This window comes from Aedes aegypti, chromosome 2 (assembly GCF_002204515.2).
Source record: "Aedes aegypti strain LVP_AGWG chromosome 2, AaegL5.0 Primary Assembly, whole genome shotgun sequence".
Taxonomy (NCBI): Eukaryota; Metazoa; Arthropoda; class Insecta; order Diptera; family Culicidae; genus Aedes; species Aedes aegypti.
The window spans coordinates 90,901,257-90,927,294 of record NC_035108.1 but is presented as its reverse complement, the minus strand read 5'-3'; the positions used below and the strand labels follow the sequence as shown (position 1 = coordinate 90,927,294).

The 26,038-nt window shown below is 37.0% G+C and overlaps 1 protein-coding gene across 5 annotated transcripts in view; it reads right to left on the bottom strand.

Annotated features, from left to right (window-relative positions):
* Positions 1-295: 295 nt before the first annotated feature.
* LOC5573460 (amphiphysin) overlaps positions 296-26,038 on the bottom strand; it is a 188,828-nt gene continuing 163,085 nt past the window's right edge. The window contains exons 2-10 of one of the 5 annotated variants that reach the window (XM_021841492.1): positions 19,724-19,859; positions 19,473-19,663; positions 19,298-19,402; positions 17,291-17,543; positions 15,695-15,790; positions 14,265-14,749; positions 13,844-14,183; positions 2,257-2,399; positions 296-2,188 (exon numbers count right to left, since the gene is read on the bottom strand). In XM_021841492.1, coding sequence (XP_021697184.1) covers positions 2,108-2,188; positions 2,257-2,399; positions 13,844-14,183; positions 14,265-14,749; positions 15,695-15,790; positions 17,291-17,543; positions 19,298-19,402; positions 19,473-19,663; positions 19,724-19,859 — 1,830 coding nt within the window. In that variant the 3' untranslated portion in view covers positions 296-2,107. The remainder of the gene's footprint in view (positions 2,189-2,256; positions 2,400-13,843; positions 14,184-14,264; positions 14,750-15,694; positions 15,791-17,290; positions 17,544-19,297; positions 19,403-19,472; positions 19,664-19,723; positions 19,860-26,038) is intronic. The other 4 variants (XR_002499774.1, XM_021841493.1, XM_021841494.1 and 1 more) reach the window with 4 other exon arrangements.

The following is a 26,038-nucleotide window of genomic DNA, read 5'->3' as shown; positions in this document are numbered from 1 at the left end:
CTGTTATACAACAGAAAGCATTTAATCTTGGCTTAAAGCGCTAAAATTGTTAGGGCGGTCCCTTGGAAGTCCGAGAACCAGTATTTGGGAAACACTGATCCTTCGCATAATTATGAATATTTGTCAGAGAAAAGTTACAAGAAGATCCATTCAACTTGAAGCTTAAGCGCCTTGAAAGTTGAGAGCATATCTCAAATACAGCCTTTTTTCAGGTATAGGAAGTGGCAAAAAAATCCAATATGGAAGTTATTTTTAGAAGTGTAACGGAATTTCTTTTCTTGCACCAAAAACACGCTTTTAAATTGTACACAAGTTTCATCCATCTCTTTTAGATCCTCTTTATCCTTATCATATTATTGTATTATTCATTTTACTTGAAATACATATATTAAATCGTCCTCTTTATTTTTATATATTTTCATTTTTTATCCGATCAGTTGTTTCACTTATCTCAATAGATGTTTGCTAATTTTTAAATTTATTTTCGAGTTATTTTTTTCTCTTTCTTCTTCATCAATAATATTTCGAATTTCGCTTTTTCCTTCAAAAACGTTCAAATCGGGTTGCGTTTCGTTTTTTACATGTGTTTTTTTGTGGGTGTGTTGTATGTGTGCATTTATGACTACAATAGTTCCAACCGATTATTGCAGTTTCTTCATTTCTGTTTTGTTAACACTAATCAACTAAGTTATGAATTAATTTAATAATTTGTTAAATAAGATAAAACTTTCAAATATAATAAAAACAATGATGGGTGGAAAATAGTTAATAGTGATAGTAAATGACCAGTGATAGGGTTGTTGTTCTTAGAAGCAGCTAGAAATAATTGGTATGGAAAAATAGAATAGTACGGTGACTGGGGAAGATGAATGAACAAATCTATTCGAGACTGGAAGAGTTACTATGGGTATGGCCTATTGCGCACGGATATAAAGCTACAATCAGTGTGTTTTTTTTTTCATTGGGATAATTAACAATCTTTTGTAAAAATGCATGAATCGCTTTGCTATGACTAAAACTTATTTCTTTGAATATGATTTAATGTTGCGAATTGTTTCATGAACCGTTGAAATATGTATCGATTCAATAAGCTACCTTCTAGAATCCTGTCTATAGCTTGACTCTCACACGAAAAGATAGTGCTGTGAAATAGTAAAACACAGATAAATAAAAAAAAACGTGGGTGAAAACGAAGTTTTTGTTTTATACAATCAAGATACTTACGTTTTGCACATCTATTAATTACAAAGAAACAATATACTTAATACGGGATTGGCAATTTTTGGGAGGTTCAGTTGTAAAATTTTGGCTGCTCGAATCGTTCAACCAAATTTTAGACTTTATTGCGCTCCGATTAAAGTTGATACAAATTTTCTGAACAGGCAGTAGCAGTACAAACGTGAATTATTTACAATTGATTTCTTTAGTGACAAAAAGTTTTGCGTGCTGACAGCATTTAATTTCACAATACTCAAACGGATAAAATAATTGAAAAACAGAAAGACACTTTTGAACAGATTGTAGAATTTTCTGGGTATTGATATTATTCTATTAAAATGGGAAGACGTTTAGTAGCAATAGTACAAGGACTTAGTACAGATATGCTGTCAGCAACTCAGTGTTGAAAGGCGGACGGTGTAGACAATCATAAAAACTAATTGCTAAAACGGGAAAACAACGTAATATTTTCCGACTTGATCACTCATTTTCTCTGGAGTTGTTTTCTGGTCTGGTCACATTATACAATTTATAAATTACATTTTTCTAAAGGCACGTTCCAATGTTTTTTTTTTCCTCACCGTACGTCATAAAACTCTTTTCATTATTTTCTGCTGCACTTTCAAATTAGTTTTGTTCTTAAATGTTAGCTTTCGATTTTCGAGTGTTTTGCTTACTTCTGTTTGTTTTAATCCTAATTTTAAGCGGTTGTTCTGTAGTCGTAGTTGATAAACTTTAAACTTTGTTTTCTGCATTTTCCGTGTCTGCTGTGTTCAGAGGCGTTGTTGTTAAAATCAATGGAATTGCAGGGTGGTTTGTTCCAGTGGCATCCAGTAGTGTTTTTGTGTATGTGCTGATCGTGCTGTTGCTGCTGCTGAACCCCTCCCCTTTAGAGCGGCCGAGTGAAGTTCGCGGGGAACATACCCTTATCGTTTGTGCCCTCTTTGATGCCCATCAGCCAGCCTTCCTCCTGGAAAATATCAATGAAGTCAGGTCACCATTACGTTTGACAATTTGGAACACTCAATTGATATGTACCTGATCTTCTGGGTCCTCGTACTCGATCACATTGATCGTATCGCCGACCTCAAAGCTGAGCTCATCAACGTCCTCTCGAACATACTTGTACGTGGCCTTCACTCGATACAAGACACCCGGTGGCAGATCGGTAGTTGTGGCGCCTGGAATTGAGAAGTAGTCACAATTGTAAGATTCTGTATACATTCAAATGAATATTTGCAATAATTTAATGAAAGAGGTTGCTACGTAGGATGACATTAAACCAAGATGTTTCACATATTTCCATAACATTCAAACTTTTTTTTCGCAATGACAGCATGCAAAACATAATAATTCGGAATGAATTAGAAGGTAAAATAAGTTTATCAAGTATAATTATAATAAACCTTTAGCGTTTAAACTAATACTTCAGAGTTTCATAACACATACTTCAGGTTATAATATACCGTTTTGTCTAAAATTCCGAACAGACTCATATTCCGAACCCTCGGTTTTTGTAAGGTGATTTGGTTGAAATGTTTCGCTGAAATATGTCATCAAATTATCTAAAAATGGCAGTCGATTGCAATTAAATCAAACTTTCAGCATAAAGTTCTTGAATTCCGACAGTATTCAATATATAACAACATCACCCCCTCTTTCCCAAACTGATTTCGCGAAATTTAGCCCTTTTGCAACATTGTTTGTTTAAGCACTTTTTAATTTAAGGATTTTTTGTAGAGAAATAGTCGTTCAAAGTAGATGACGGGGTTGGTGGTCTGATGGCTACCGCTTCTGCTTCATATGCAGAAGGTCATGGGTTCAATCCCAGGCCCGTCCCTTTCCTCGTACTTTGTAGTTGTATACCGTCTCACTTGCTTCTATCTTCCATTCTAAATATATCACACTCAAACTATTCGTTCATAGCAAACGCTAGAACCAGAGACGGACAAGAAACCGTTTCCCTAACGCTTCCTACTTCCACGCGCACGCCTTTCTTACGCCTGATACATAGGCAGTCTGCTAACCACAAAAGCAAACCTCTCTGCCATGCCTTTCCCCCAATCCATACACTCCCGCATGAACTGACGTGGATGCAGTGGAATATACGGTCTACGTGGGAGTCAGTTCAATGCATCCATCAATTCCTCCCCCTTCCCCTCATTGGTCTGCATTCTGACGTGGCAGGTGCCATTGTTGCCTAAAAATAGAAGATCACCAGCACTTATACACTGAGGATGCATGTTAGTCCCAAGCAGTCATTCGGTTGGTTCCTTGTGTAAGTGCAGCTGATCTGGCGATACTGGAGTGCATCCACGGGCGGCCAATCAAGCTCAAGCTCAAGCTCAAGAAATAGTCGTTCAAAGTAGAGGGAAAGAAAGGGTTAATCCCTCTTTCAATTGGGTCGTTTAGTGAAGTTTATCCAACGAGGATTGTCGAGTTGAATAATTACGACGAGTGCTGTAAAAATAAAGTTCTGCAACGAGTTGCGTACAACATTTTTTGCAATTTCGTAGAAGACCACATGAGGGTAGCGGAAACCATATCGGAATGCATTCACCATTATTTTATAATTTCTGAAAAAAATGTCGTCTAATGATTTATTACACAACTCAAAACAGTTGCGTAATAAGACAGCGTTGCGTAGTGAATCATTACAACACTGGTTTCAGTTGCGTAATGGCTAATACCACACTGCATAATTCAGTGCAGGAAAGTAGGCCGTTTCATGACAGATTGGCGTGATGAAAAACAGCCTATTACGATGAGAAATTGCAAAAAACAAGTAATTTCGGTCCAGGATATTTTTGTAATGGAAATTTCCTTGACTTCATTGGGCATAGAGAATCATCGTAGTGGGCAGTATAAAGATATTCTTAAAACATTAGAGTACGATCTATTATAGTCTTGTTGATACAGTATGCCAAAGCCAAAAATATTGCTTCAAATGTGAACACAATGTTGCTGAATGAATGTTATACAAAGAACTATTCAATAAAAATAACAATAAAAACATTTTTTTTCAGACATTTTTCGCATACTGTAGTACCAGAAAGTATGGGTACGACTTAACCATACTGCCATTTTAAGACTATTGCAGATATAGATTTTCACACACCTCATTCTTGCACCCATTAAGAGTAGGTTTTGTATTTAGAACGATTTATTTCAATATAAATTTCTAAATAGCGTTCTATTCATTAGAAGCATTTATTAACAATTTTGCACAAATTTCTAAGCGAATTTGTGCTAGATCAGAAAATACTTACTATAAAAATCCTAACAAATACAGAGGATAGGCAAAATTTTGCCTAAATTCAAATGCTTATAACTTCATGAAAAATGGATGAAATTGGACGCATCCGAAAGCAGTCGATGGAACATTTGGTCTAGTTTCAGGAACTAGCTTGGCCAATGGCCATGCATATTGCCTAACGGACACCGGAGATGTTACGGATTTTCCGAGGTCATGTCCAAATGCCATATTTCTGCCACTTGTATTTTTGTGCGGTGTGAAGTTGTATAGATGTTTCCAATTTTCCTAGAAACTAAAACTAATGGGAAGTTGAATGCTGGCGGAGGCATTAGGATTCGTTGCAAATCTTCAGAAATATGACCATTTCCGTGAAAGTGGTTCCGGAATATGGCCAGTCATGTTTGTATTGCTAATCATGTAAATATTATCCGGAGCTAAATCCAAGTGGCATTAATCTTCAAAATGATGCTTCCAGCAACATATTCAGAACCATTAGGTGCACTGACCACTCTACAATAGGCTCCAGGGGCCCGGGGGGAAGAGGTCAATTAGGAACATATCTGGATTAATATCAAACTTCATTATTTTCAAAGATCATGTTTCCCGAAGCATTTTCAGCACCATCGCCTGTCATGACCACTCTATAGTAGGTTCTAGGTACCCCGGAAACACATCAATATGGGTATAAAACATCAAGATTTTTGAAGGTGATGCTTCAGGAATCATTTACAGAGCAACTTACTTCTATGACCACTGTATAGTAGGTTCCATGCGTTCTGGGGGAAGTGCATCACAATTAGGAACGTGTCTGGAACCATACCAATATGGGTATCAAACTTCAAGATTTTCGAAGGGTATGCTCCCGAGAGCATTTCAAGAACCACCGGCTGCCAGACTACTGTATAGGAGTTTACAAGTATTCCGGGGGATACGATCATGTTCTAAATTGGCCACTTCTCAGGGGTCCCTGGAATCTACTATAGAGTGGTTATTACATTTTGTGGTTCTGAAAATGCTCCACATTCTCCAAGGCACATGGAACCTACTGTTCATGGTAGACGATGATTTTCAAACTGCTTCCGGAAGCATGAATTTTAAAAACATTGAAGTTTGTTACTCTTATTTATAATGATTCCGTACATGTGTGAGATTTGCCACTTCCATCGGGGTATCTCGAACCTACTATACAGTGGTTACGGCAGCCGGTGGTTCTGAAAGTGCTTTCGGAAACATCACCTTCTAAAATCTTGATATTTGATAACCATATTTATGTAATTCCGGACATGCTTTGAATTGGCCACATCCACCGGGGCCCTAGAAACTAGATCCGGATAATATATACATGATTGGAAATATGAACAAATTGGAACATGACTGACCATATTTTTTGGAACCACCTTTACGGAAATGATCATTTTCCAAAGATTTTCAACGAATCTTAACGCGTCCACCGGCATTCAACTTTCTATTAGTTCTAGTCCCTAGGAAAATTGTAACCATCTATACAAATTCACTCCGCACAAAAATACAAGCAGTAGAAAAAATAGCATTTGGAAATAACCTCGGAAAATCCGGAACATCTCCGGTGTCCGGAGGCCAATATGCATGGCCAAGCCAGTTCCTAAAACTAGACCAAATTTGCCGTCGACTGCTTAAGGATGCATCCAATTTCATCCATTTTTCATGGAGTTATAAGTCAGGATGGCCACCAACTGTTCATTTTGAAATTCCCGCTTTTTTCCCGGTTTTCCCGGTATATTTTTCAGAATTTTCCCGGTTTTTAATTGAGGAGCCTGAACGTGACCCTTCGATCGGTTTTTCAATTGAATACACCAAAAATTTTATTTCAAACTTTTCAACGGTATTTTTCCGTCCAATAAGAAAAAAAAAATAATATTCGTAGAAGACTGCCTTGTATTTTTTGGCTCTCGTACAATTGGAATGACAAATTGTTGAAAAAACTTAAAAAAAGTTAATGTCAAATTTGCTTTCTTGAAGGATTTCCCAAAAATATTTTTCCACTCAAACACGTCGGAGACCCTAAAGAAAACAAAAGTGAAAGAATAATTCAAATCAGTCGTCCCGTTCTCAAGCCAACTCGTGACATACAAACAGTATTCCATTTTCATTTACATGTCTAGATATGCCCTTTTTGTTCCCTATTACCCTATTTAAAGTACTTCGATTTTCAATCTTACTTTTTTTCTTCAAAAATGAAGAGTTCACTAAAGCTAATAAGTTTAAGATGAGGATGAAACAAAGCCACAATAAACTAAAGTGACTAAAGAAAATAATGAATCCAATATGTTACTTTATGCAAGAAGTTTTAATATCTGATTCAAAACTTTGAGTCAAATAAGATAAAGAAAAAAAAATAAGCCCTGTTAGTAAAAGATAAAAAAATAAAATAGTCCAAAACATTACCAACCAACTTGAGTGTAGCAAACTAGACTGTTTCAACAAGAAAATTTAAAAGTTGTTTGTCCAAAATAACAGATGCTTAATGGCAATATGATCAACCATATAAACTTTCTACAACTTATTTTTGATGATTTATAGCTATAATGAAGATGTTCTTTCAAAATAATTTTCCCGGTGACCATCTCAAATTCCCGGTTTTTCCCGTCTTTTTCCCGATGGATTCAAATTCCCGTCTTTTTCCCGCTTTTCCCGTTTTTCCCGGTTCGGTGGCCACCCTGTAAGTATTTGAAATTAGGCAAACTTTTGCCTATCTCAATTCCCCTATATTTTTTAAGATTTTTATAGTAAGTATTTTCTGATCTAGCACAAATTTACAAATAGAGGTTTTACTTAAGTAAGTTTAAATTTGTTATTTTATTTCTATCAAAAATACGTGAAAAGTTACAATTTGGCGATCTTTTCTTATATGGAGAGTTAAACAATGTTGTCAAATGTTCTCTAGCAAAAATTCTAACCAAAATTTCTTTGAAGAACATTTGAATGTCTTATACATAATGTACTTGAACTTCCCACAGTGAAATATTGTAATAAAAATATTTTTTTAGTTATACTTAAACAAAACAAAAAAGTAAAGTCTGTGCTGAAACAATTTCCTTAAAAACACAATTTTTGATTAAAATGTTATTTGATCAAACAAAATTATCATAGATGTCTTTCAAAATATCCTGAAGAAAAATACGAAAATTTTAAAATATTTTGTGTGTACAAAAAATACTATAATTTAAGTAGATGAAAAAACCGAATTTAGTACTATACCATTTAATTCCACTAGAGTTTGTATCCTTTGACAGATACGCGTATTTCGACCTCAACTGTAAGGCCGTCTTCAGTGTCGTGTACTAGACTAAGTCGAGTCTAGTACACGACACTGAAGACGGCCTTACAGTTGAGGTCGAAATACGCGTATCTGTCAAAGGATACAAACTTTAGTGGAATTAAATGGTATAGTACTAAATTCGGTTTTTTCATCTACTTATAGGTATTCTACTAAACAGCTCGAAGATTTATTATACTATAATTTAATTTGCCAACTATTGAACGGCTAAAATGTTGTTAATTATCGAACAAGCCATAAGGAATACACGGACTGTACAACAATAGACGAGATTTTGAGCCGTTCAACAAAAAGCGGATTTCTCTACTCTTTTTCCATTTGTTGTCCCAGGCTAGAATTTGTTCTTCATAATGAACACTGGAAAAAGCTTACGGGAAGCTCACAAGATTGATTGGAGCAACGATGGACGGTGTGCAAAAATGCGTGAAGATCTCGGTCGAACACTCCAGTTCGTTCGAGTCTCGGCGAGGACTATGCTGGTAGGCGGAACTGAGCACGACAGGGCCCGCATAGGAAGCAGTGTCACGATAGACGGGGATACCTTCGAGGTGGTGGACGAGTTCGTCTACCTCGGATCCTTGTAGACGGCTAACAACAATGTTACTCGGAAAATACGAAGCCAAATCATCAGCGGAAGTCGTGCCTATTATGGGCTCCAGAAGAAACTGCGATCAAGAAAGATTCACTCCCGCACCAAATGCACGATGTACAAAACGCTCATAAGACCGGTAGTCCTCGACGGGCATGAGACGTGGACTATGCTCGATGAGGACTTGCAAGCTCTTGGGGTTTTCGAACGCCGGCGGCGTGCAGGAGAACGGCGTGTGGTGGCGAAGGATGAACCACGAGCTCGCTCAACTCTACGGCGAACCTAGTAGCTAAAGCTGTAAGGATACGCTGGGCAGGGCATGTTGCAAGAATGCCGGACAATAACCTTGTATATATGGTGTTCGCTACGAATCCGGTCGGAACAAGAAGGCGTGGGACGCAGCGAGTTAGGTGGATTAACCAGGTGCACCAGGACCTGGAGAGCGTGAGTCGCAGTCGAGGATGGAAGCGGCCATGAACATAGTGAATTGGCGAAATATTGTTGGCGAGGTTTTATCAAGATAATTTATGTAAAACCAAATAAATAAATAAATAAAAATAATGAACTCTGAAGAACTGTGAACAATTTTAATGAACAACTTTTTGCATCAAGGAAAAATAGTATAAATAAAAAATACCTAATATTGCTCCAGGAGATATTCGTATATCGCGAGTTGTTTAATAAAATTTAAAATATGTATGTTTTACTTAAAAAGTTTTTGAAACAGTAATCGCACAAATGGCCACAAATATGGCTTACGACGGTAAAAATATTTTTGGCCGTCAGTCTATACAGAAACTGCCCATTAAAATTAAAAAAAATCCAATCTCCTATATCTTTCTTACCATCCAATCTCCTGTATCATTTTTACCACGAAAGTAGTGTTCTGTGAAATTTTCAGCTTTCTAGGTGGGGATTTAACGTTGGCCCAAAGCCGATGAGTGTATACATATATAGAAATTACTATAGAGAAATTTTGAAACATGTTCCAAACACATTAGTACTGGAAAGGAAGTACAAACTTATCGTCCCACAGTGAGGACTCATTATTCTCATCATGATAAAGAAATTTGTTGAAGAGCGCCATTCAGTCTGACGGATAGGAGAAGAGATATTCATTAGTGTCATTGCTGTTATGTTGATTCATATGGGATCGAATCCCTGCAAACATCTAAAAAAATCCCAAACAAAATTAGCTTAAAAGGGATTTGTTTGATTGGCAACATTCTTTATTAAGATAATGAGCTTTTATTGGCTTTTATCGGTGAAAGCGGTACTACTCAAAGTGGAAGGGAGCAAGGAAAGTAATGAAAGATAGAATCGCAAGCGAGCGACGAGAGAAATGAATAGGGGCTGTCCACAAATGACGTAGCATTTTTTCACTGATTTTTTACACCCCCCTCCCCCCTCGTAGCATTTCATCACAAATGCTGATACCCCCCCCCCCCCCTTCGAAAATACGTAGCATATCAAGCACCCTTCCCCCCTAATTTTTAAATTTGTTTTCCTCAGCGATTGGGCTAAAACGAAGCATTAAGGTGATAATAGAACGAAGCCACACCTCAAATTGCCAAGAGCACAAGACTTGAGAACCAAATAGCGCTCCACGTTGAAAATTTGTCCCATTGATCACCACCAGCAATGCAGCAATTTGATTGATTTTCAACGCGAACTGTTGTCAGATTCTCCAGTCTTGTGCACTTGAAAATTCCATGTTTGGCTTCGTTTTATAATCACCATAAAATCCAAAAATTCAAAGTTTGATATTAAAAACTGGCTGAAACGTCAAACGCTCAAGAATAATTTGAAAAAAAAAAAGACAGATCAAACTAACTTATTTCCTGTTACATAATTTTGCAGGGTGTCGACTCAATTTTGAAAATAAAATTCCCTGACTTTCCCTGACCTTCCAGTCGATTTCCAGAAAAAAAAAACCAGACCATTGAATTTGTTGTTTTAGCAACCGTATGATAAACAAGTATTGATTTACTCGAACAACAGATTTGAACTGATGGAAAATGCTTAATAAATTTCTTTAACTCTTTTGAATTAGTCTGGAACAAACTTAATCTAAGAAAGACAACTGACAATATTTTCGAAGAAAAAATAAGACTTCAGAAGACTGCTTATACTATATCAATTCCATAAATATTGTCGAAAGTTCCAATTGTCCATTTATTTTTTCATAGTTTTTATGCTTAGAGAGACAAATACATTATGATCTACATTGTCATAAAACAGTAAGTATTCGCATCTAAAGTAGGAAAATTGTCATGCCTCATAATACAAGAATTTCTTATTAATCATTTTAGCATATTTATGTCAACATTTTGAGCAAATTTTGTCATGAACTATGGCATTATTGAAGTAAGCTTCAATGTGTAAATATATTCAACTATAAAATGTCTATAAACTCACAAAATGTGCGGATTTAGGACACTTAACTCACAAAACTCATGATAAAAGAGCATTGATAAATAGTGAATCAATTGTCACTCAACACGCAGCAACAAAGATATTGTCAGCTCCTATTTTTGTTGCCATAATTTTATCCCGCAACATCAGTTTATCACCACTTTAACAGAATATGACAATAATCGATCACCACGAGCGCAGCGATTTTCTGGGCTTCGCATTGCAATTTTCGAGAACCTTCTTCGTGTTGCTAAACATTGATACATTATAAAACAGCATCCATAAAACAAATTTGGTTTTGTGTTTAAATTAACTGATCAATCGCGAATTGAAATGGTTGCAACAATGTTGCGCTCTAGGATTGTCATGACAATTTTGCTTTTGATTGTATCCTTATACGCAACAGTTGCGACAAGCGGTTGTGAGCGAGCTTGATTTGTTGTTTGTTTTCATCTGTTTTGATGACAATTTGATTCACTGATCCTTGACAAATTTAAATTCTTAAGATAAGACAATTTTTCGAAGATTCCGTTAAAAAATCACGGAATCTCGTTTTAGCTTTATACAATCTGTTTAGTTGTCAGGAAAATTGCAAATTTCTTAGAAATTTTTGAATTTTATAATAGTGATGTTTGAAGCTGAATCACCATTTTTAAGTTAAGTTTAAAAATTCAGACTAAAAAGTTTGATAAAAAACTGTTTGTCAAATTTTTCTACTCGTTGTAACGAAATTATTCCAAATGCTACGTCCACAAGTTGGGACCCCTCCCTCCCCCTCGTCACACATCGTCACAAATTCGAGAAGCCCCCCCTCCGCCCTAAAATGCTACGTCATTTATGGACGACCCCATAGAAGTTGAAAACTAACAGAGGGCCATATATGAACAACACACTTCAGGTTATTTGTAGTTCGTCGTCCAAATTTCAGCCAATTCGGTCTACAAGAACCTGAGATACAGATCCCCTATCTTGAGCATTTTGTATGAAAAAAAAAAACAGCCGAATGCTGTTTTTTTACATTAATAACTTTTGTCACTGACTGTACGGAGACGCACCATCTGTGGAAGTCGTGCCTGTGGGCTTCAGAGGAACCTGCGGTCAAAAATGATTCGTCACCGCACCGTAGGTATGGTGTACAAAACGCTTATTAGACCGGTGGTCCTTTATCGGCATGACATGTGGACGAGGAAGACCTGCAAGCACTCGGAGTTTTAGAACGTCGGGTGCTTAGAACGATCTTTGGTGGTGTGCAGCAGAACGTTGTGTGGCGGCGAATGATGAACCACGAGCTCGCTGTACTCTACGGCGAACCTAGTATCCTGAAGGTAGCAAAAACTGAAAGAATACGTTGGGCGGGACATGTTGTAAGAATGCCGGACAACAACCTTGCAAAAATGTTGTTCGATTCCGATCCGATAGGTACAAGAAGGCGAGGAGTACAGCGGGCACGGTGGGCTGACCAGGTGCTGCAAGATCTTGTGAGTGTGGGCCGCAGCCGAAGATGGAGGGAGGCAGCTGCGAACCGAGTTGTATGGCGTGGAATTGTTGACGCGGTTTTATAGTGATAACAATGTAACACCAATAAATGAATAAATGAGTGTTTGCCATTGGATTCATGTAAACGTTTTAACATCTTTCACATAAATTTGTGTTCACAGAATTGAAGAAAAAAAAACTCTAAGAAAACGAAGAACGATTTCGTCTTTTCTTAGGAAGGGACCTGGGAGGGAGGCATAGATATTACACATGAAATATGACACAATGTTATTTCGAACTGCAAGAAAACTTCAGCTTGCCAACGACAATCAAGGCAGACTTAAAGAAAATTGCTAGTTTTTTTTGTTGTGTTCCTTCGATCGTTCTGGACAAACATGGAAAAACGGCCGAAGTTTTCTATGCATTTCATTTTTGTTTTAATTCGAAAAAGTAAAATGATGCGTACTATTGTGACATTACTTTTGATTAAGCATGAATTGCTATTCTACTAAACAGCTCAAAGATTTATTATTTTTAATCGATTTTTTGTCAAATTTGATAAACTACAAAAACATGTTTTATTCAATTACGCGCTTTTATCATGTTTGTCCATTGTTTTATATCTGGGCTCACAGTGACAGTTCGTGACAGCAGAATTTCGGCTCACCTTGACGTACATAAATTTCGTATCGGTTTCTCCCTCCCAGGAAGGGACCATCTAGTAAGGTAGATATCGAGTTACATCGTGATTCAAAGGACCATCTAGGTACCCTGGAATCTAATCATTACTCGATATCGGGATTTGAAATATTGATTAATGGTAGTGGAGAGTTGACTGTATATCAATTCGTATATTCAAAATGTATATCAACTGTATATTCAAAACGGTGAATCAAGTCGAGTTTGCCATTTTTCCATTGTATCGTGCTGCCGTTGCCGTGAGTTGACTGTAGATGTTGCGTTAAATATGTAGATAAGTTCCAATAATGCAAATATATTGTTATTCCGAATGCTTGGAGTAAATTTTCCTGAAAACATTTCAAAACACTTAGTTTGGCACCGACAATAGGTTTATCTTATTATTCGTAGATATTCATTGAGCGTAATATATTTTTTCTTTTGTAATTTAAGAGCTCAGATTTTTTTTATGAGAAACATCGAACCACTGTCTAGTCACATCAACGAGCGACAAAAAAAAAAAATTTTCAAGAAAAAATACTGAAAACGATATATTTTAGAAAGTGAGGGCGCCTCCGTTCTCTATGGATAGAAATGTGTGAAGGTGTGATTTAAAGCGTGTGGATTGAAAGATTGGAAAAAGTGCCTTCAGATTAGGATGTGAAAGTGCTTCGGCCAAATCGAGTTTTTTTTTTCTTAGTGCGGCGGCAGTGAAATTTGTATGTGATTCCTAACGTCTAAAAACTACTCAATTCAAAATCATACAGAGAAAAGAAAAATAAAACGACGAAGGTTAGCTACAGCAAATATTGAAAATATAGAAAAACTTGGAAATATAGTCACACACAAATCAAACTACGCGAATAGGGTTTCCACAGCCTATGGTCTCACTTACCCACTGGGATATCATAGAGCTCTTCCAGTTTGCTATTATTGTTGGTGTGAGTAATGCTAGTACCGATCATGGAACAATGGCTGTTAACGTTATTGTTAATGCTATTCATCTGGTTATGGCTACTGTCGATGCTGGTGGTATTGTTGTTAGGGACATTGCTGTAGATATGTTGGGCGTCAACGGGGGGCCGCTGAAGTTCCGTTGAGCAGTTCGAAGGAAGGGACGAAGGACCGATCGCGTTCGAAGGATGATGAATGCCGGCGATGGAATTTAGTTGATTATGGTGGATGTGTGGGTGGTGAGATGATGGGATTACTGAATGATGCTGGAGGTGGTGATTCTGTAGATGATTGTTATAGTGATGTTGATGGTAGGCGTTAGTAGTGTTCATGTAGCCGAGACTAGGGTTTAGCTTATTTACATTAGTATTACTTGATTGCGAAACGGCAGCGCCAGCAGTAGTAGGCGTTGTTGTGGGTGATGGTGATGGCGGCGATTTAGGCTGAGGGTCAACAGCAGGCGGTGGCGATGCCGGTGGGACAGGACTAGAACTTGTGGAATCGGCTGCGGCAGCGTCGGGCGTGTTATTTTGCGTTTGGCTGCTTGGATGGAGATCATGGTGGTTATGATCCGTACCATTTGTGGTTACTTTTTCATCGCTCTTGGTTGTGGTGGTGGTAGTAGTAGTAGTAGGCGGCTCAGGCGTTTTAGCAACCGCTGTGGCTTGCTGCGATGTAGTATCAGTATTGTTGCTGTTGTTAGCAATGGTGGTGGGTGTTGTGGTAGATGATCGCAAAGCAGCACTGGTAGATTTCACGACTTCCGTGTTCTGATAGGATGGTTCCGTATCTTCCAGGCTGTGATGCTGCTCTGGACTTGGCGAGATTGATGGCGAAGTGGATGTGGCTGTAAGTACACACAAAAAGAAGAGAGAGAAAACACAAAAGTAATGTCACACACATGCTTCTGATGGCTTGCTGGTATTTAATTTCTTTCAAGCGGCTTAAAAGCAATTAATAAATTAATTTTCGCTTGAAATTTTTGGAGATCAATAGATTTTGTTTCCTCGTTTCTATTTACAAAGCGTACCAGAAGCATCTTAAAAGTTCAGCTGTCTATTAGCATAATTATTTACATAGAATACACTATAGTAAACACTATTAACTATAAATAAAACCCATCAAAACTGTGCAAAAGCAGCCAATTTGGAAAAGACATTTACAAAGCAAGCGGAAAGGGAACAGATTGAGAAAGATTTGATAACAGAAACGATAGACGGTAGATCAGGATGGAATGTGATGCAACAATAAAAAAAACCCCGAGTGAGGATCGAACTCACGACCTTAAGATTATAGATTGCCTGCTGCGCCATCAAGGGCGTCAAGCTTTTTGCGACTCATATTTTCCGATCACATAAAATACGAACTGATAACGAGTAACCAGTCTTTCTTATCACAATAATCAAGCACCTGTAATCTAACTTCCAAGCGAAATTTATGCTGATTGAACAAGCGGACGAAAATAATTCACATATTTGCCATTGATCATTCCAAAATATCGGACAATCAGATGCCCTGAATTGATTTTCCTAACAAATTACCCTTATCAATGTCAATGATGTGAAAAGCGTACATGTCCTCCGCGAACGAATATTATCGCCAAATGATATGGTAATTATCATGCCAAACCATGTGAATATGCGCAAAGTAAACGAATTTACCGATTCCTAACACAAATCTATGGAAGCGGGCTATCAAAGTAAATAAAGATCTGGTTCTCTGCGCGCCTCGAAGCATGATAACAAAAAAGGACACCGATGTGAATTTTACTGTAGAGGGTGGTGGTACTTACGTCCGTTGGCATTGGCAGATCCGTTGGTGATGTTATTTACAATCGACAAGTTCGCTTTCACTGGGGACTGTGGTGGGCTGGACGGAGTGGAGTTAGCTAAAAAAAATCGTGAGACGAAAAAGGAGGGAAATGGAAAACACTTGGATGAGTACACAGTTTAACGAATGAATTAGTTACGTTTGATTGAATTTTAGTTCATTTCGTTACTCAATAATATCGATACTTAATTGATAAATTGCCCAATCAATTATTTTGTTGAATAACATCCCTTTTTGTAAATCATATTCGAGATTTTCTTGTTATTACAAGCTTAGTTGACCATTACCCATGGTTGGAGGACTTCATTAAACTTCTAACCCGCAAATTTCCTGAAACATTGTCAAAGTCAATCAAAACTGTTTTTGTCAAACTTTTGGGAAAACTCACGTAGGAATTCCTGAATGAGTTTTTAGATAAATCCCTGGAGGAAACTCTATCCTCCTGACTCCATACTTTTGCACGGTGATTTGAATTACTGTTTCAATGATTTTCAATAGATTTGAAATTGAGCTGTAAAATTAGCCATGTTTTCAGTGTAATTTTTTGAAAAATATCATATATTCTTTTCCCGGATAATTTCCAGGAAAACTGCTGGGTTGAGTCTTGAAGAATCCCAGGAACATATTTTGAGCAAGCTGTTGTGTATATCTTTAAAAAAAGTGCTGAAGTAAATAAAACAAATAATTCATAAGATCACAGTTTTGATGAAATTCTTAAGGAATCCTTGTACAAAATTTTCTGGAGGGATTCCAAAAATACCTCTTGGAGACATTTCTAGGGAATAACGTATAAAAACTCGTGGGTAATTACTGGAAGAATCCCTGGATGAATTCAAAAAGGAATACTTGGAAAAACTAATACGAATTATTGGGGGTTGAGTTTATCAAACTCCTTATCTTGAGGAATGACTGAGGGCGTTCTGAGAGAAAAGTTGTATAAATTTTGCGGCAAATTCCCGAAAAATGCCTTAAAGTGACTCCAGGAAAAATGTTACTCGCTTCAAAAGTAGCAATAATAATTCACCCATTTTATTTTCACTTGTTTACTCTGAGGTCGGGTCAAAATACTTTAAAAATGCAACACCGACTGCCATTAGGATGAGCGCGATAAAAATGCCGAACGGATGCTTTCTCAAGGAAATGAGAAAATAATATGCAACGGTCGTGTCGGTCGGTAAACATGAACGTTTATTGCAAAACTTACGTTCTTCGCCCTCCTTAGCTCTAGATCGGCACGCAAGGAGTACCGAAGGAGACCGATGATGAAAAATTTAAACGCGGCAAGCATGGCACCGAAGATGCGAACATTGTTTATTCTGAGGGGAAAAAGGAATGACTAAACTTCCAACGTAATTCGTGGAGTGAGGCAATTCCTTTGATTGCAAAGCCAACTGTTGAAAAGGAGGTGAATGCAAAAGGATGCTATGTGTTATTCTTACGAACAATTTATGGAGACGCATGGTTGCAAGCGAACACCTTAAATTTCCTTTGTATCAGTAAAACACCACGCGCCTCCATTCGCAGACAGTTCCTTCCCCATCCCATATCCATCACTTACCGGTGATCTTCTTGAGCGTGTACGAGCCCCGCTGCGACTCGGTGGCCAGCTTGTCGACGATCGCTTCCAGTTCGGCGTACACTTTGGCCGTTTCGCTGTGGAACTGCTGCTCGGAGGCGAACAGGGTTTGCAAGTTCGTCACCAGGAACAGTATTCTCGAGTCGAACAGGGCTGGCAGTTCGTCGTGCAGTTCGCTGTTTAGCACCTCGTAGGTGCGTTTCGCTTCCTCCAGCTGTTCTCGGCCCTTTGTGACCTGGAAAATATGGGAGAAACCTTAGTACCACGATTTATATAGGATTTAGACAGTCACCGTCAAAATAAACTGCTCACTTGCTTAAAATCAAGCAAATTGTTGAAAACTGTGTGTAGCAACGGGAAAATCTTTCGTTAAAATTCGTTAATTCCTATAGGGATATCACCAGAACTTTTACCTTCAGCAATTCCTTTAGAACTTCTGCCAGGAGTTCATGCAGGGATTTCAGCAGAAAAATCATTACATGGAGTTTTCTAGAACCTTCGCAAGGAGTTTCTACAGGAAATTCTTCAAAGATTCCTCAAATATATTTTTTTACTGGGATTCCTCCAGCAATTTCTCCAAAGATTCCTCCAGATATTATTCCAGGGACTCTTCAAGCGATTTACCCTGATATTCTTTTAGAGATTCCTCCAGAGACTTCTACAAGGATTATCCAGAAAAAAAAACTCTATAGGGATCCTTCCAGATATGTCTCCATGTGAGTCTTTCTCCACTAGGGGTTACACTAGGACAATCTCTTCAAGGATTACTCCAGGTATTTCATCAGAATTCCTTCCATGGATTTCTTCAAGGATACATGAATTCCCAGGTAGTCCTCTTCAGAGACTCATGGATTCCCCCAGGGATCACTCCAGAAATTCCATAAGGAAATTCTCCAGGGATTCAACCAGGAATTCCTCCATGGATTCTACAAGAAATTATTCCACGATTTTTCAAGGGATTCCTCCAGGAATACTTCCTGGAAAATCGCTAAGTGAATTACTCCAAGGAATTTTCCAGGTAATCTTCCAGGGATTCCCTCGGAAATTTCGTTCTTGCCTACTGACCTCCAGGGATTCCCTTAGAAATTTCTTCGGCGATTCGCTCTGACCTACTAAATATTCCTCCGCGGATTCCTTTCTAGAATTCTCCTAGAAAATTATTCAATGGAATCTCCCTCCATGCATTTTATCAGAAAATACTCTTACAATTTCTTTAGGGATTACATAAGGCAATAACCTAGATTTCTCTAGGAAAATTTCTTCATGGATTTCTCCAGATATATCTCATGGATTCCTTCAAGGATTATCCAGAAATATCTCTGCAGGGATTTCTCCAGGAATTCCTCCCGCATAATCTTGTAGTGATTCTTCCAGGGATTCTCCAGGAATTTCTTCAGCAATTTACCCCGGTAATCTTTCAAAAATCCCTTCATCAATTAGCCCAGATAAACTTCATTGATTCATTCAACAATTTACCCAGGTAATCATGGATTCCTACTTCTCCAGGGACAGGGGTTTGTCCAGAGATTTACCCAGGAGGTTTTCCAAGAATTGCTCCAGAAAAATCTGGGTTCCTTCAAAAATTGTTCCAGAGATTTCTTCAGGAATTCGTCCAGAGATTTCCACGGGTATTCATTCAGAGACACCTGCAGGAATTTTTCTAAGGATTTTCTAGGAATCTTCGAGGGGTTTAAAAAAAAATCCTGCAGAACCTGTGAAATGTTCGCCTAAGAATATTTGAAGGTATCTCTGGAGCCTTTAGTACTTCATACCGGGATTCATTTACAAGGCGAAAAACGAAAAAAAAGTGACCTTAGAGACTATTTTGATAAAAAAGAGACTTGAGTGACTTTCCATTTAAAATAGAGACTTGCTCTAAAATAGTCACCAAATATCTAAAAAAAAACGGCTACCAACCCTGTTATTTGCGTAATTACAAACAAGTGGACATTTTATTTTGGTGTTGACTGTTTGTCACGAATATCGTACCTTAACATCATCCTTGCGCTTGGCAGCATTGGCTTGCAGGCTCTGGAAGGAGTGCCTCTGGCTGTCGTAGTCCACCAGTTTGCGACCTCGTTTGTCGATCTTTTTCTAAAATAAAAATTCAACACAACCGTTTAGTATCGGAGACCTTATCGTATTACAATCGCTTCCAATTTACCCTCATCTCTGGAAACTGGGAAGTGTAGGTGTTGAGTGGTATCAGCACTTGGTCACCGAGTTTGTGCGAGAAATCCTGGAATAGCACCTCGACGGTGTTGGTCTGAGCGTACAGGGCTTCCGATCCGGTCCACTGGCCTTCGTATACTTCGTTGATGGCTTCCATAAGGCTCTTGGACGCGGTTTGGACGGCTGTGAACAAACATAGATCTTCAGTTACGAGCGACATTAGTACATCATTCTAGAACTCACCTCGCACACATCGGATGTAGTTGTTGAACTCTTTCTGCAGTCTGGTGGCACTGTTCTGCTGTCTGGTGAAGTTGTTCAGGTGCTCGTCGAATATTTCGTCTGCGGTTCGGTCCACTTTGCCGAGATTTTGTAAGAGCTAGAATAAGGAACAGTCAACAGAGAGAGAAGAAAGATTAATATGATGGATCTATGAAGATGAAGCGATGGATAAAAAATAATAGCCTCGTAGGATATTTATTGCGGCGAGATTGCGATTTTGGCAAGGTTTTGGGGTTGGCGTAATTGCACGGATTTATGCTTCCTAGGAAGAACGAGGGCGATAAATCGTGATTTTGCTACCGAGATACGCACCCGACCAGGCACATTTCATTCGACTCTTGACTCTTGTCAGCCAGGGGAATGACGACGGTTATAATGAAGCCGGGCAGCTTCTCATTGTGGGAATGCACCCGACAAGTGAAAAGACGAATTGTGAAGCATCGTTTTATTGACGGCTGGGCGTGTTATTATGAGACACTTTAAGGTGGTCATTCTCGTTAAGCAGTTGGGTGCACTGCATTGCAATAGCGATGTCGGACCAGACGATGAATGTCTACGTTCTTTTCTTTGCACTATACATTCTTTTGAGGATTCCTTCGACAAAATTAATTAAATTATACATCATGTCGTTATGATTGCGACAACGTCTAAATCAAATTTTGAAGTAAATGTGTTAATAGATTACGCTTCAAAAATCGTTTTCTAAAATGTGATAAAAAAAATCAAAGGAGCAAGGATAAAACAAGTCGACGATGTTATGTAGGTCATAGATCATGAACCTCTATGGGACCAGATGATACCCCTATGTAGTCGAGTAAACACATTAAGATCATTTCGACGAAACATATCCTTTTTATTCTTCTTGGCATTACATCCCCACTGGGACAGAGCCTGCTTCTCAGCTTAGTGTTCGATGAGCACTTCCACAGTTATTACCAGAGAATTAACACTGCCAAAGTTGATATTTCCGCATTCGTATATCGTGTGGCAAGTGCGATACCCAGGGAAGTCAAGGAAATTTCCATTATGAAATGTGTTGTCATATTCAACTCATATGAAAAAAAAACTCAGTTGGCTGGAACATTACAGAACACTCTTAAGCCGACACTTACAGTGACGAACTATTCAAAATTTGTTGAATAAAGTGAACTTTTTGCACTTATAGTGTCGAACCATATCATTACAAAAATAAAGGTCAAAGGAAAGGAGTGTAGAAAGTAAAACAAGTAAAACACATATAATTTATGAATAAGAAATCATGCCGACACTCATAGTGACAAACCATACATAGTTTGTTGAAAAATTTTGACGTGAATATGGTCCACCGTTGTTGTAACGATAAAATGTGCAGGCATACATATTTTACAGATTTGAAATAAAAACATGAAACGAGCTCACCAATTGATCCTTCATCCTAGACTGAGCAGCCACAATCCAATATTAGCTTAACGTAACGCATACAGATTAACGGAGAAAGAAATCACTGTGGAGACAAAAAAATAAACTTTTGGAGACAAAAAAACATCACTTTTGCTTTTCATGCAAACAATTGCTCTGACACAAAACAAAAACACGAATGCTTGGGCTTTTACTAAGCACTGCCCAGCAAAATGCACGCCTCTTTTGGTTGAAGAACAAATGAGTTTTTCCATAAACTCCTAAAAAAGTTGTTCATCAAAGTTAAACATAATTTTTCGCAGAACAAAAATCCTCATTTTTATGAATTGTATGTTGGTATCCTTCACTAATCTACTGAAGGTAGAGCAGTAAAACCACCAATTATATTACACCAATCTTTGACACTAAGTCACTTTAGTAATTTATAAATTTATGGCCAAATGGACAGAAATACCATCCATTTACTCCCATCCAAAAGGTAAACTAAAATCGTGTTCAAAATTGGTTTTATATTTGTATAAAAGAGAGTTAAATCGTAAGTTCGCATTCTAAAGCATACATTTTACTCTTCATGGTCGTTCTATTGAAAAATCTCTTACTTTTCAAAACATGTTCGCATATCTACCAATATACAGCAATTTGTAACTTCAAGTATTCCTATCGTTAATTTCAGAATAACATATTATGAAAATAATACATGGAAAACAAATTCGATTTTATTACAGCAGTGTTTCCTATTTTAATAATTTTCATTGTGCTTTGAGAGGTCTTCCGAAAATAACGTATGTTTTTCTCTATTGTGCTATTACTATGAATTGGGGACTAAATAAGAAACTTAATGAAGGCGTAGGTTATTTTTCATATAAAGACTGTATTAGTACTTCCGTCAGGACGTAATTTAAACCTAAAAATTTTACCCCTTGAATGATATCTGGAAAATTGTTGCTCCAAAAATGACATGATTTTTTAAGAGGCTGATGCTTTTGAAGTACAGTAATTTCTCGATTATATTACAGATCCAAAAATTTTTCGCGTGATATATCGAAGCGTGATACATCCATGAGTCGATGTTTCAATACTCGATATCGACTCATGGAACCATACTACAACCATACTACAAACAGAAAATCATGATTATTATGATGGTCCCTTCAAACTGCTTTTCAAAGAAAAGCTGTTCCATGACTCGATATTTCCATGAGTCGATGGTCCCTTCAATATCGACTCATGGAGGTTTGACTGTATAATGAAAATGTATTTTTCTGCCATATAATGTTTATCAAAATTTGAACTTTACGTTGTAGAAATAGAGCGAATAAAATTAAAAGCTCATAACAGATTGGTCAAATAGATATATGTTGTTTTTTTTTGTATTGTTCAATGAAAAATGTATGAATTATGATCTGTGATGATGTATGTATGAACTAAGATCTATACCATTATTGTGGTATGACAAAATCGAACAGACAACCGTGCTAAAATCGAGAGTGATATAATGAAGCGATATTAAAACGGACACTGATAAAATCGAGAAACTAGTGTGCAACTTCTTTTCAAAAATAAAATAATATAGATTTTGAAATTGCCAATTTCTAATAATCCTTAATTGATGGATTTTTTTTTCAATTTATAGAGTAAGATGGGGCAAAAGTTTGACCTTAGTGGTATAATCAAAGTTTCCAGAAAAACAGAAGTAGTTGAAACAAAAAAAAAAATACCATGCAGTGAATCTGCAACATATTGGCTATAATTTTGCTGAACAAACTTGTGTCAAAATATTTACTCATTTTTAGTTATAACAATTTCAAAATTGATTGTCTTAAACGAACGAACCCACCGGATAGGGCAAAAGTTCGAATCTAGTGTGGGGCAAAAGTTCACTGGCTAAAACATAAAATATCGAAACTTTTATGACAGGCATACTATACACTAGCCGTAAATTAAAATTGCCCAAATCAGGGTTAATTGTAATATACTCAAAAATAGAAGTTTTTCGCAAAACTAAGTGGAAATGTAAAATTTTGGTGACATTTTTCGCACGATCAGACAAATTTTGCTAAATTTGAAGATGATATGTGGATTTTAGGCAATTTGCAAATATTTCCATGAGTTTATACATGGGTCGAACTTTTGACCCACTATGGGCCAAAAATAGTCTCCAAGCATTTATGCAAAAACTAATACACCTCAAAGCATCCTTATGATAGGCCTAGAAACGCCCTTACATAAAATATTGAAAAAGATTTTATCTTCAATTGGTTTCATGCAACGACCAAAAATTACAATATTCACGTCGAAAAACAACAAATAGACATAACTTTTCCAAATATCAATCGATTTTTATGATATTTGGATTGAAAGACTCTTACTTGAATAGCATTCGAACCACAATGACATTTATAAGTTTTGTTTTGAATTGAGCTAGATATCTTAAAAAGAAACTCTTGCCCCACTCGAAATTTTGCCCCACTTTACTTTATTGTTCCAGACATTTTTGATTAAAATAGGTCAAATTATTATGTTTTTAATTGCACTTCGTTTTCCAACATGTCAAGGAAAAAAATCGTGTTCTTTTTAGAAGTTCTTTACTTTTCAGAGAACTAGGATATTCGGACCACCGGCGTTCGTGGAAACTACAGTTGAGGACAGCTTGTTATCGAAGCATTTTCAAGAAAAACAAATTATTTTGTATATGAGCGATTGACTCTTTTACATACGAATTTAAGTATTTCCTCTGTTTTACAGATTATTTTGGGAGAATACAATATTTATATTCCTTGGAGTTCATTCAAAGTATAAAGGTAGGAATTTTAGAATTCAGACAGGAAAACCTTTTACCAACTATGTAAATCTAGCGTAGCTCACAGACTTCATCGTATTTTTAAAGTTCTCGCATATAAGTAAAGCACATTATTCACATTTTTTGAGCACCTTCCCATTGAACTCTAAAAGCTTTTGAGAACAAACATGATACTAATTAGACGATTCCTCCATAATTTTGAATTACTAACTGAATGATATTGGTATTTTGTGTGTATTGTGATTTAGTCACCACAAGTGCAGGACTTGGCATGTCGTACGGTTCCTTCAAGTTGATATTAAGATTTCTATCTGGTGGATTGACTTACAGACGCTCGGCCGCGGGCTATTGGAGAAGAGTGAATGATTCTTCTCCTTGGTTCTGATCTGGTATGCGATGAGCGAGGGAAGCGGAATACAATAAGGTGGGGCAAAAGTTCGACCTTAGTGGTATAATCAAAATTTCTATAAGATAATAGCAAATGAAAAGAAATAAATACCACACAGTGAACCTTCGACATAGCCAATATGACTATCATTGTTCTGAACAAACTTAAGTCGAAATATTTACCCATTTTTAGTAATAACAGTTTTACAGACATACTTTATACCAGCCATAAGCTTATGTTTACAGATAAACACATGAAATTTTCATCAAAAATTTCCTCAAAAATAGCAGTTTTACGCAAAACTAGGTGAACATGAAAAAAATGTGATTTTTTTCGCACCATCCGCCGAATTTCACTAAGTTTGAAGATAATATGTGGATTTGGCGCAATTTGTAATTTTTTTCGTTTATACATGGGTCGAACTTTTGCCCCGCTGATTCGAACTTTTGCCTTTTGGGCCTAAAATTGTTTCCAAGCATTTATGCTTTTTCAGTGTCAAAGGCTGAAAATATTGCTATATACTATGTTCGGCAAAGTTAAGTTGTTAAGCGGCAACTTTTGGATTTAAGAAATTTTAGATTAATATTCTCATAAATAAGATACAATTTTTATTTTCTCTGTTTGTCGATAAAAGCAATTAGTGTCTTCGACAAATTTGTTGGAAATACTGAATGAAAAAAAATTCTTTACCTCTATCTATTGCAATAAAGGATTTATAGCGATTTTCATACAAAAAACACCTCAAAAGTACAAATATTCACTTAACTTTTTTCGCAGTAATTTTCATGGCTTACAATGTATGCTAGAACATTGTAAGCCATGAAAATTACTGCATATTTTTTCAAAATAATAAACTTTGCTGAACCAGGGTGTCTACTCATTTACAGAAATGAAATTCCCTGATATTTCCAGGTTTTTCCAGATTTCAAAAAATAATTCCAGGTTTAGGAAAATCTCCAAAATACATAGATGGTCAAATTTAGGAAGTTTATTTTCAAGGATAGGTAGTTTGGCTTCGAAAAATTTTAACAAAAAAATCTAACGATAGATTTCAAAGTTGTACTCACTTCAATAAAAAATATTTGTTTTTTCTGTTTGTTCTAAATGCGTAAACAACATACGAGAAATTTAGAGAAATCTGGTGTTTATTATTCAATTTCTACGAAAACAATAATGTTTATAAAATGCTCTGAAAGTGTCTTTAGTCATCAAAATGAGATATGCAAAAATATTCTATTTGAACTAAAAGAAAAGATAAACTTCCCCTTAAAATGGAATTCAGATTTATGGACATCCCGCGACACCCAGAATAGGTTAGTAGTGTTTGATCCTTTTGTCGCGTTGCTTGCTCTTGCGAGGGCGAACGATGAACACTTATTCGGCATACAATTCATTTATCGAATATTATCGCGAATCCGGTCAGGCGTGAATATATCAAGGATCGCATCATCAACTAAAGATGACTCCCAGATCCTTACCTTATCCCACTAACCCAATATCCTTTCCATGACAACTATGGAGATGCAGAAGATTCTTCGGTCTCTAAAACCAATGGTTGTCTAACTAACATTCCTTCCCTTCTCCGATGACCGTAAGGACGTGGCCGGCGCCATTATTGACTTCTGAAGTTTGAGCTCTCGATTTGTGCACATTGAAGAATGGTTAGATAATCCCAAGCCCCATTCACTAA